The sequence below is a fragment of the Oryctolagus cuniculus genome, chromosome 16 (genome assembly GCF_051225735.1).
Source record: "Oryctolagus cuniculus isolate XC-2025 breed Fujian yellow rabbit chromosome 16, ASM5122573v1, whole genome shotgun sequence".
NCBI classification, from domain to species: domain Eukaryota; kingdom Metazoa; phylum Chordata; class Mammalia; order Lagomorpha; family Leporidae; genus Oryctolagus; species Oryctolagus cuniculus.
Window position 1 is genome coordinate 17,344,878 of NC_142882.1, and position 11,305 is coordinate 17,356,182.

At 41.4% G+C, this 11,305-nt stretch overlaps 2 protein-coding genes across 2 annotated transcripts; both read right to left on the bottom strand.

The window, feature by feature from the left end:
* Positions 1-970: 970 nt before the first annotated feature.
* On the bottom strand, positions 971-6,253 carry LOC149121547 (olfactory receptor 7E178-like). Its single transcript, XM_089315589.1, has 2 exons — positions 6,241-6,253; positions 971-2,022 (listed from the first exon to the last, which is right to left on the bottom strand). The coding sequence occupies exons 1-2, from the start codon at positions 6,251-6,253 to the stop codon at positions 971-973; spliced, it is 1,065 nt and encodes a 354-aa protein (XP_089171715.1).
* A 2,043-nt stretch (positions 6,254-8,296) lies between these two features.
* LOC100346338 (olfactory receptor 7E178) lies at positions 8,297-9,634 on the bottom strand. Its single transcript, XM_089316015.1, has one exon. The coding sequence runs from the start codon at positions 9,486-9,488 to the stop codon at positions 8,547-8,549; it is 942 nt and encodes a 313-aa protein (XP_089172141.1). The 5' UTR covers positions 9,489-9,634; the 3' UTR covers positions 8,297-8,546.
* Positions 9,635-11,305: the final 1,671 nt, after the last annotated feature.

An 11,305-nucleotide genomic window follows, 5' to 3' on the forward strand; every position in this document is an offset into this window, starting at 1 on the left:
ACACACATATGTGTAAGATACATATGAATTTTGGAAAATATGGAAACGTTGAAAACACAAAAGGAGGGGCTGGCAATGTGGCATAGCAGGTAAAGCCGCTACCTGGAGTGCCAGCATCCCATGTGGGCACCAGTTCTAGTCCCAGCTGCTCCACTTCCAATCCAGCTCTCTGCTATGGCCTTGGAAAGCAGTGGAGGATGGCACAGGTGCTTGGGCCCCTGCACCCATGTGGGAGACCTGGAAGAAGCTCCTGGCTCCCGGCTTTGGATTGACACAGCTCTGGCCATGTGGCCAACTGGGGAGTGAACCAGCAGATGAAAGACACCTCTCTCTCTCCCCCCCCTCTCTTTCCTGCCTCTCCTCTCTTTGTGTAACTCTGACTTCCAAGTAAATAAATCTTAAAAAAGAAATGAAGCCAGCGCCATGGCTCACTTGGTTAATCCTCCTCCTGCAGCACTGGCATCCCATATGGGTGCCAGTACTAGTCTGGATTGCTCCTCTTCCAATCCAGCTCTCAGCTGTGGCCTGGGAAAGCAGTGGAAGATGGCCCAAGTGCTTGGGCCCTGCACCCTTATGGGAGACCGGGAGGAAGCTCCTGGTACCTGGCTTCAGATAGGCGCATCACCAGCCATAGTGGCCATTTGGGGAGTGAACCAATGGAAGGAAGACCTTTCTCTCTCTCTCCTCTCTCCCTCTCTCCCTATCTCCCTCTCCCCCTCTCTCCCTCTCTGTCTATAAGTTTCCTGTCAAATAAAAAATTTAAAAAAAAAGAGTTGTTCATCAGTCTAGGATGTCTGCATTAGCAACAGGAACCTATAGTATCATAGGATTCAGACATCCTGTGGTTAACATGAACAAAAATTCTATAATGCTCTCCAACAAAAACACCAAAAGAGGCCACTTTAAGGCACATGTATGGAGAGAAAAGAGCCTCAAATGCCATGGAATGAGGGAGGTGAGATGTGTAGTTCTAGGACTCAGTTTTTCTGCTTTTCCAACCAGTACTCCAAATGGATGGCACTGAGACTGTGTTGCTGAGGAGCCTCCAGATGGCCCTCTTGATGGCCCTGTTCCTCAGGCTGTAGATAAAGGGATTGAGCATGGGGGTGACAAGAGTGTACCCCACTGAAGCCCAGGCATCCTGCACCGGAGAAAGTGAGAAAGTTGAACTGAGATAGACCCCAAGGCCTGTTCCATAAAATAAGCAAATGACTGACACGTGAGAGCCACAAGTAGAGAAGGCTTTGTACTTCCCACCTGGTGATGGGACCCTCAGAATGGAGGAAACAATTTTATAATAAGAGAAGAAGAGTGCTGACATAGGGAGAAAAGCATATACGACACCAACAAAACATACAAATATGTCATGAATGATTGTGTCAAGGTAGGTGAGGTTGAGAAGCTGAGAAGGGTCACAGAAGAAACTGGAAATGTCAACATCCTTGAAGCAGGTAACTTGCAAGACCATCAAACTGTGCAGCAGGGAATCTAAAAGGCTGGCCACAACTGACACTGAAACTAAGAAGCCACAGCATTGGGGGTTCATGATGACCTGGTAATGAAGAGGGTGGCAGATGGCAACAAACCTGTCATAGGCCATCACTGTCAGAATCAAATCATCCACGCATTCAAAGATGATGGAAAAAGACATCTGTGTCAGGCAGCCCACATAGGAGATGACTATGCTGTGAGTGTGGATGTCCACAATCACCTTGGGAACCGTGGTGGAGGTGAGACCCACATCAGCCAAGGATAGGTTGCAGAGGAAGAAGTACATGGGGCTGTGGAGGTGGGAGTCTGAGGTGACAGCCAGGATGATGAGCAGATTCCCAAGCACTGTGACCAAATACATGTACAGGAACAGCACAAAAATGAGGGGCTGTAGGTCTGGATCCTCCGAGAATCCCAAGAGATGGAATTCTGAGACACGTGTAAGATTTTGTGTTTCAATATAACCTGCATTCCTTCTGGAAAAGAAAATAGTGTTGGTAAAAGGAAACTGATGAACAGGCACCCAGCACTCTGTATATGTTTTCAATTAAACTAGTCATGCAGATAGTTCAAGAGTAACTCTAAGGTTTATACTGGTACACACACAGTGTTCGCTAATCAATCAATGTGATACACCACATTAACAGACTGCAGAAGAAAAACCATATGATTATCTCAATAGACGCCGAGAAAGCATTTGATAAAATACAACACCCGTTCATGATGAAAACTCTAAGCAAACTGGGTTTGGAAGGAACATTCCTCAATACAATCAAAGCAATCTATGAAAAACCCATGGCCAGCATCCTATTGAATGGGGAAAAGTTGGAAGCATTTCCACTGAGATCTGGTACCAGACAGGGATGCCCACTCTCACCACTGCTATTCAATATAGTTCTGGAAGTTCTAGCCAGAGCTATTAGGCAAGAAAAAGAAATTAAAGGGATACAAATTGGGAAGGAAGAACTCAAACTATCCTTCTTTGCAGACGATATGATTCTTTATTTAGGGGACCCAAAGAACTCTACTAAGAGACTATTGGAACTCATAGAGGAGTTTGGCAAAGTAGCAGGGTATAAAATCAATGCACAAAAATCAACAGCCTTTGTATACACAGACAATGCCATGGCTGAGGAAGAACTAAGATCAATCCCATTCACAATAGCTACAAAAACAATCAAATACCTTGCAATAAACTTAACCAAGGACGTTAAAGATCTCTACGATGAAAATTACAAAACCTTAAAGAAAGAATTAGAAGAGGATACCAAAAAATGGAAAAATCTTCCATGCTCATGGATTGGAAGAATCAATATCATCAAAATGTCCATTCTCCCAAAAGCAATTTATAGATTCAATGCAATACCAATCAAGATACCGAAGACCTTCTTCTCAGATCTGGAAAAAATGGTGCTGAAATTCATATGGAGGCACAAGAGACCTCGAATAGCTAAAGCAATCTTGTACAACAAAAACAAAGCTGGAGGCATCACAATACCAGACTTCAGGACATACTACAGGGCAGTTGTAATCAAAACAGCATGGTACTGGTACAGAAACAGATGGATAGACCAATGGAACAGAATTGAAACACCAGAAATCAATCCAAACATCTACAGCCAACTCATATTTGATCAAGGGTCCAAAACCAATCCCTGGAGTAAGGACAGTCTATTCAATAAATGGTGCTGGGAAAATTGGATTTCCACGTGCAGAATCATGAAGCAAGACCCCTATCTTTCACCTTACACAAAAATCCACTCAACATGGATTAAAGATTTAAATCTATGACCTGACACCATCAAATTATTAGAGAGCATTGGAAAAACCCTGCAAGATATAGGTACCGACAATGACTTCTTGGAAAACACCCCAGAAGCACAGGCAGTCAAAGCCAAAATTAACATTTGGGATTGCATCAAATTGAGAAGCTTCTGTACTGCAAAAGAAACAGTCAGGAAAGTGAAGAGACAACCGACAGAATGGGAAAAAATATTTGCAAACTATGCAACTGATAAAGGGTTAATAACCAGAATCTACAAAGAAATCAAGAAACTCCACAAAAAAACAAAACAAACAACCCACTTAAGAGATGGGCCAAGGACCTCAATAGACATTTTTCAAAAGAGGAAATCCAAATGGCCAACAGACACATGAAAAAATGTTCAAGATCACTAGCAATCAGGGAAATGCAAATCAAAACCACAATGAGGTTTCACCTCACCCCGGTTAGAATGGCTCACATTCAGAAATCTACCAACAATAGATGCTGGAGAGGATGTGGGGAAAAAGGGACACTAACCCACTGTTGGTGGGAATGCAAACTTGTCAAGCCACTGTGGAAGTCAGTTTGGAGATTCCTCAGAAACCTGAATATAACCCTACCATTTAACCCAGCCATCCTACTCCTTGGAATTTACCCAAAGGAAATTATATTGTCAAACAAACAAGCTCTCTGCACATTAATGTTTATTGCAGCTCAATTCACAATAGCTAAGACCTGGAACCAACCCAAATGTCCATCAACAGTAGACTGGATAAAGAAATTATGGGACATGTACTCTATAGAATACTATACAGCAGTCAAAAACAACGAAACCCAGTCATTTGCAACAAGATGGAGTAATTTGGAAAACATCATGCTGAGTGAATTAAGCCAGTCCCAAAGGGACAAATATCATATGTTCTCCCTGATTGGCGACAACTATCTGAGCACCAAAGGGGAAACTTGTTGAAGTGAAATGGACACTGTGAGAAACAGTGACTTGATCAGCTCTTTTCCTGACGGTTGATGTACAATGTAATACTTTATCCATTTTAGTATTTTTTTTTGTTCTAGTATCATTGGTTGAACGCTGTAATTAACACACAATTATTCTTAGGTGTTTAAATTTTAACTGAAAAGTGATCCCTGTTAGGAATTTGGAAAACATTATGTTGAGTGAAATAAGCCAATCCCAAAGGGACAAATACCACTTGTTCTCCTTGATAGGTGACAACTAACTGAGCACCAAAAAGGAAACCTGTTAAAGTGAAATGAACACTATGAGAAACAGTGACTTGATCAGCCCTCACCCTGACTGTTGATGAGCAGGTTAATATGTTATCCCTTTTAGTATTTTTTTTTGTTTGTTCTACTTAATACTTTTGGTTGAATACTGTAATCAATACACAATTCTTCTTAAGTGCTGAAACTTAACTGAAAAGTGATCACTGTTAAATATAAGAGTGGGAATAAGAGAGGGAAGAGATGTGCAATTCGGGACATGCTCAAGCTGACTTACCTCAAACAGTAGAGTTAGAAACATACCAGGGGATTCGAATTGAATCCCATCGAGGTGGCATGTACCAATGCCATCTCACTAGTCCCAGTGATCAATTTCTGTTCACAATTGATCATAATGATAGGACTAAGAATCAAAGGGATCACATAAACAACAATAGTGTCTGCAAATACTAGCTGATAAAATAAAAAAGGGAGATAATGATCCAACATGGGAAGTGAGATATACAGCAGACCCATAGAATGGCAAAAGTCCTAACAGTACTCTGGCCTCATAATCAGCCCTTAAGGCATTCGGATCTGGCTGAAATTCCCATGAGGGTATTTCAGGCATGGAAAGCCAAGACACCCTGTGAGGAAAAAAAGCCTAAATGAAAGATCTCCACGAGTGAGATCCCAGTGGAAAGAATGGGTCATCAAAGAAGGAGGTACCTTTCTCTGAAGGGGGAAGAGAGCGTCCACTTTGACCATGGTCTTGTCTAAAAATGATCAGAGTCAGTGAACTCAGGGGGCTTCCATAGCCTTGGCAGCTCATGACAAGAGCCTAGGGTGATTACTGAGGCCATAAACAAGAGTGTCAATTTGTTAAGTCAACAACAGGAGTCACTGTGCACTTACTCCTCATGTAGGGTCTCTGTCCTTAGTGTGCTGTACATTGAGATTTAATGCTATAACTAGTACTCAAACAGTATTTTACACTTTATGTTTCTGTGTGGGAACAAACTGTTGAAATCTTTACTTAATGTATGCTAAACTGATCTTCTGTATATAAAGAGAATAGAAAATGAATCTTGATGTGAATGGAAGGGGAGAGGGAGTGGGAAAGAGGAGGGTTACAGGTGGGAGGGACAGTATGGGGGGAAGCCATTGTAATCCATATTCTGTACTTTGGAAATTTATATTCATTAAATAAAAGTCAAAAAGAAGTCATTCTTTGTATTTGAATGACAAACAAGAACAGAAAGACAAAGGGGGAAATTTTCTATTGACTCATTCACTCCCCAGAAGCCCACAAAACCCAGTGCTGAGTCAGGCAAAGCCAGGAACTGATGATTCATCCTGGGTCTGCCATGTAGGTGGCAGAGCCAGAAGTACTTGAGCCATCATCTGATGCTTCCCAGGCATCAGTATTGAACAGTAACAAGAAGTAAAACTGGAAGCAGAGCAAGGACTCAAACCCAGGCACTCAAAACTAAGATGCCTGCATCCCCAGTGGCATCTCAACTGCCATGCCAAATGCTTGCCCCGTGCACTAACATTAAGATTGCACAGGATATTTTCTCAGAATTTCTTGGGCACTTTAGCCCTGAACAGTGGGTCTCTGACATTGATGTGTAAACACCACAAGACTGTGCATCTTTAGGTCTTCACGCCAGCATGTAAAATGACGTGCTCTCAGCCACATCTTCCTGCAGAACTGTCAGTTGGGTGGGTGTATCTCTGCATCTTGTAGTTACACAGTTTACCATACTGCTCCATGGTGTATCATCAGTCATGTAGTCCAAAGAAATAACCATGATTTCTCTTCTTCCAGCAGCATCTCCCTATGATGTCACAAACAGATGTAGCCATTCAACAAATGCTGCCAGTACAGGGGCCTCTGATGTTTGTTCTCCACGTAAGTGATCCTTGCACACCAGAATGTATTTTCCTTAGGTTTTTAATGTGTGTTATTATGTCATTACGACTTTAATGCAGTATACTTTGGAGATTAGTGACATCAAGAAGGTGATGGAATAGGAAACTCTAGGTCTTCATTTCCCTCATTGGGATTGGATTTACCAACATTTTGGACCAAATTGCCTTTGTTAGAACTCCACAAAGAGTTCAGAGATTGTGTCAGCCTAGATGAGTGCAAAGCCAGGGAGAAGTGTATCAAAATATGTTTGTTCAGCACTCTGGCCTCAGAATCAGCCCTTAAGGCAATCAGAACTGGCTGAAAAGCCCATGAGAGTTTTCCAGGCATGGAAAGCCAAGACATTCTGGCAAAAAAAAATGACCTAAGGGAAAGATCTCTGTGAGTGAGATCCCAGTGGAAAGAACAGGTCATCAAAGGAGGTACCTTTCTCTGAAGGAAGGAGAGAACTTCCACTTTGACTATGACCTTGTCTAAATACGATGAGAGTCGGTGAACTCGGAAGGCCTCCATAGCCTTGGAAACCCATGACTGGAGCCTAGGGGGTGATTATTGACACCATACACAAGAGTGTCAATTTGTTAAGTCAACAACAGGAGTCACTGTGCACTTACTCCTCATGTAGGATACTTAATGTGCTGTACATTGTGAGTTAATGCTATAACTAGTACTCAAGCAGTATTTCACACTTTGTGTTTCTGTGTAAAATGTTGAAAGCTTTACACTTTGTGTTTCTGTGCAAACTGTTGAAAGCTTTACTTAATATATGCTACATTGAACTTCTGTATATAAAGAGAATTGAAAATGAATCTTGATGTGAATAGAAGGGGAGAGTAAGGGGAGATGGGAGGGTTGTGGGTGGGAGGGAAGTTATGGGGGGGAAGCCATTGTAATCCATAAGCTGTACTTTGGAAAATTATATTCATTAAATAAAAGTTGAAAAAAAAAACACATTTGTTGCATTTTCCCACTACAGAGCTCCCTGTCCCAGAAACAGCATAGCAGAATGAGAAGAATCCCAACTCCTAGGAGGGAGTTCCAATCTCTCATGGAAGGGAAAGAGAAGGTGGAGCATTCATCCAAAGTTCTGTCTTCTCAGGGCTGCCTGAGGAACTGGTTCATACCTTGCCTGCCTTGGAGCTCGCATGGTAATGGCATTAAATAGTGCTAACTTCCCTCGGAGGTAGTGCAGTACCACAAACAGACACTAGGGGGAGGTTGAGGCGATGAGCTCTGGAGAACAAAGGCTAACCCCTTTCATTGCACAAATCTCACACAGAAGCCCAGGGAAGTTTTGGGTGTCACCCACAATCTTTAGACATTTGTTGTGAAGGTCTTTCCCTGTTGGAAGCTCATACATAAGGACTGGGAGATGTTTTTCCCCAATGCTCAAATATCCATGGAGAGTACGAGAATGCATATAATCAAGGAAATATCACCTAATCAAATTAACAAACTGCATCTCCAGAGATAAAGTAGTACATCTTCCTAAAGGAATGAAGATATTTGATCATCCCACAGCAAGCTCACAATAACCACTTAAAGGTTATCAGTATGCTAACAGATAACACAGATGAAACATAAAAAAAAGCAATCAGGAAAATGATGAACTAGCAAAATGGTAATAAAAATACAGAGACATAAACTCTAAAAGGAAAAATGAGCAGAAATATAGAAGATGAAGAACACCATACCTTTATTGGGATATTCAGTGGAGTGTTCAGCAGGTATCAAGAAGAATCAGTGGCTTTTTTTTAACTTTTCAAATAAGTTTTATTGACAGTTCTGTATTTTTAACATTTTATTTCAGAATAGGTTTAAATTTATACAACATAAATTGTGAGGTAGTCATACGAAGAATTCCCCTACACCCCTCAGCTCATCATTTCCTGTATTAATAGTTCATTAATGTCTTAGTCACAATTATGGATCCACACACAGCTTCTCTTAGTTTTCTCCAAAAGCCTTTTGTCACTTCATTCCTCCCAGTCTCTGGTTATGTATGAAAAATGTATAAAAAATCTATAATATGCCTCATTAAAAGGACCAAAAGAAACAATAACCAACACAAAATCTGCAGAGCACCAGCCTCACACATCATGTATGGAGAAAAGTGAGATTTGTAGGTCGAGAGCTTCATTTTGCTGCAGCTCCCACCAAGAGTCCAGACGCATGGTGTAGGGACTGAGATGAGCCTGTTTTCCTGAGGAGCCTCCACAGGGCCCTCTTGATGTCCCTGTTCCTCAGGCTGTAGATAAAGGGGTTGAGCATGGGGGTGACCACAGTGTACACCACTGAGGCCAAGGCACCCTTTCCAGTAGACACTGAGAAAGCTGAGCTGAAATACACCCCAATGGCTGTTCCATAAAATAAGCAAACAACCAACAGGTGAGAGCCACAGGTGGAGAAGGCTCTGTACCTCCCACCTGGTGATGGGACTCTCAGAATGCAAGAAATGATTTTATAGTAAGAGAAGAGGATCCCTGAGATAGGGAAAAAACCATATATGATGCCAACAAGATACCTGACTATGACATTGGTGAAGGAGTCAGAGCAGGCAAGACTGAGAAGTTCAGAAGGGTCACAGAAGAAACTAGCAATTTCTACTTGCTTGAAGCAGGTAACTTTTAACACCATCAGATTATTCAACAGAGAATCCAAAAGGCTGGCCACAAAGGACACCAAAACTAAGAAGCTACAGCAGCCAAGATTCATGATGGCCTGGTAATGCAGGGGGTGACAGATGGCAACAAACCTGTCATATGCCATCATGGTCAGAAGCAAATCATCCATGCATGCAAAAATGAGAGAGAGAGACAACTGTGTCAGGCAGCCCACATAGGAGATGACTGTGCTGTGAGTGTGGATGTCCACAATCACCTTGGGAACCGTGGTGGAGGTGAAACCCACATCAGCCAAGGACAGGTTGACGAGGAAGAAGTACATGGGGGTGTGGAGGTGGGAGTCTGAGCTGACGGCCAGGATGAGGAGCAGGTTCCCGAGCACCGTGACCAGGTACATGGACAGGAACAGCCCAAAGAGGAAGGACTGCAGTTGTAGATCTTCTGAGAAGCCCATGAGATGGAATTCTGTGACACGTGTGATATTTTGTGTTTCTATATGTCCTGGAATCCTATTGGAAAAGAAAACAGTGTTGATAAAAGGAAGCACACAAGCAGGCAATCAGCACATTTTATTATTTTCAGTTCAACCAGTTATGTGTATAGCACATGGGTAACTCTAAGATTCTTAGAATAATTGAATTAAAGAGACAAATTTTGGTGAAATACAATTTTTTAAAGATTTATTTGTTTATTTGAAAGGCAAAGTTATAGAGAGGCAGAGACAGAGAGAAAAAAGAGAGGTCTTCCATCCACCAGTTGTTCCCCAGATGGCTACGACAGCCAGAGCTACACGAATCCGAAGCCAGGAGCTTGGAGCTTTTTCCAGGTCTCCCATGCAAGTGCAGGGTCCCAAGCACTTGGACCATCTTCTACTGCTTTACCAGGCCATAGCAGAGAGTTGTATCAGAAGTGGAACAGCCGGAACTTGAACTGGTGCCCATATGGGATGGCAACACTGCAGGCAGTGGCTTTTACCCGGTACACTGCAGTGCCAGCCCCCATAATAATTTTTTGACAGTGATGAACTCAATCTTCTTACAGCTTTTTCATGATCTGTTTTTTAAATTTTTATTTGAAAGTCAGAGATTGTGAGCCCAGGGAGGCTCTATTCAATATGAAACAGAGATTTTTTTTTTTTATGCCTCCTCTGTGCCAAGCAAATAATAGGGTCTGAAGAACCAAAAAAGGTGGGGGGGGATGTCATTATTCCCAAAATACACTGCTTATATGTTTACGAGGGTATATTTGTACTCTAAAAGGTTTTGTAGGAATGGAATTAAAACTATCAATTAATTTTAATAGAATTGAACTTTGGGGTATAAAAGTCTTGTCGTAATATGGGGAAATGTATATTATGAAAAACTTGTCATGATTTATTTTAGGCATGGAAAGCCAAGACACTCTGGGGAAAAAAAAAAAAAGAAGACCTAAATGAAAGATCTCTGTGAGTGAGATCCCAGTGCAAGAACGGGGCAATCAAAGAAGGAGGTACCTTTCCTGAAGGGAGGAGAGAACTTCCACTTTGACTATCAGCCAGTGAGAAAAAGATTGAATCAGCAAACTCAAAAGGCTTCCATAGCCTTGGCAACTCATGACTAGAGCCTAGGGAGATTACTGACGCTGTAAACAAGAGTGTCAAATTGTTAAGTCAACAACAGGAGTCAATGTGTACTTACTCCTCATGTGGGATCCATCCTTAATGTGTTGTCCAATGTGAAGTAAGGTAATAACTAGTACTAAAACAGTATTTTACACTTTGTGTTTCTGTGTGGATGCAAACTGTGAAATCTTTGCTTAATATATACTAAATCGATCTTCTGTATATAAAAGTAATTGAAAATGAATCTTGATGTGAATGGAATGGAGAGGGAGATGGGAGGGGTGCGAGTGTGAGGGAAATTATGGGGGGGGCATTGTAATCCATAAACTGTAATTTGAAAATTTATATTTACTAAATAAAAATAAAATAAAATAATAAAAATAAAAAAATTGGGGCCAAAATAAATTCTAATTTTTCATTCCATTTTTCCATGAATGTTTTAAAGTTCTAGTACAAGGATAGCAGTAACAAGTCCTGCTACAGAAATAGGAATGAGCAAGGTCAAGCAGCTTATATTTTAGTGAGTGAAATGAAGATCAACCTTAAAATGGGAATAACAATATCTAAATTTTCTTTTGTCCACTTTTGATTCATCTATTGCATATACATCACATAAGAAGCTTCTATAAATCCATTCATTACTTAATGAGGTATCAACTCAGGTACAATGC

What these genes read in the sequence shown, in the direction of transcription:
- LOC100346338 (XM_089316015.1), bottom strand. Translation starts at nt 9,488, where the DNA reads ATGGGCTTCTCAGAAGATCTACAACTGCAGTCCTTCCTCTTTGGGCTG.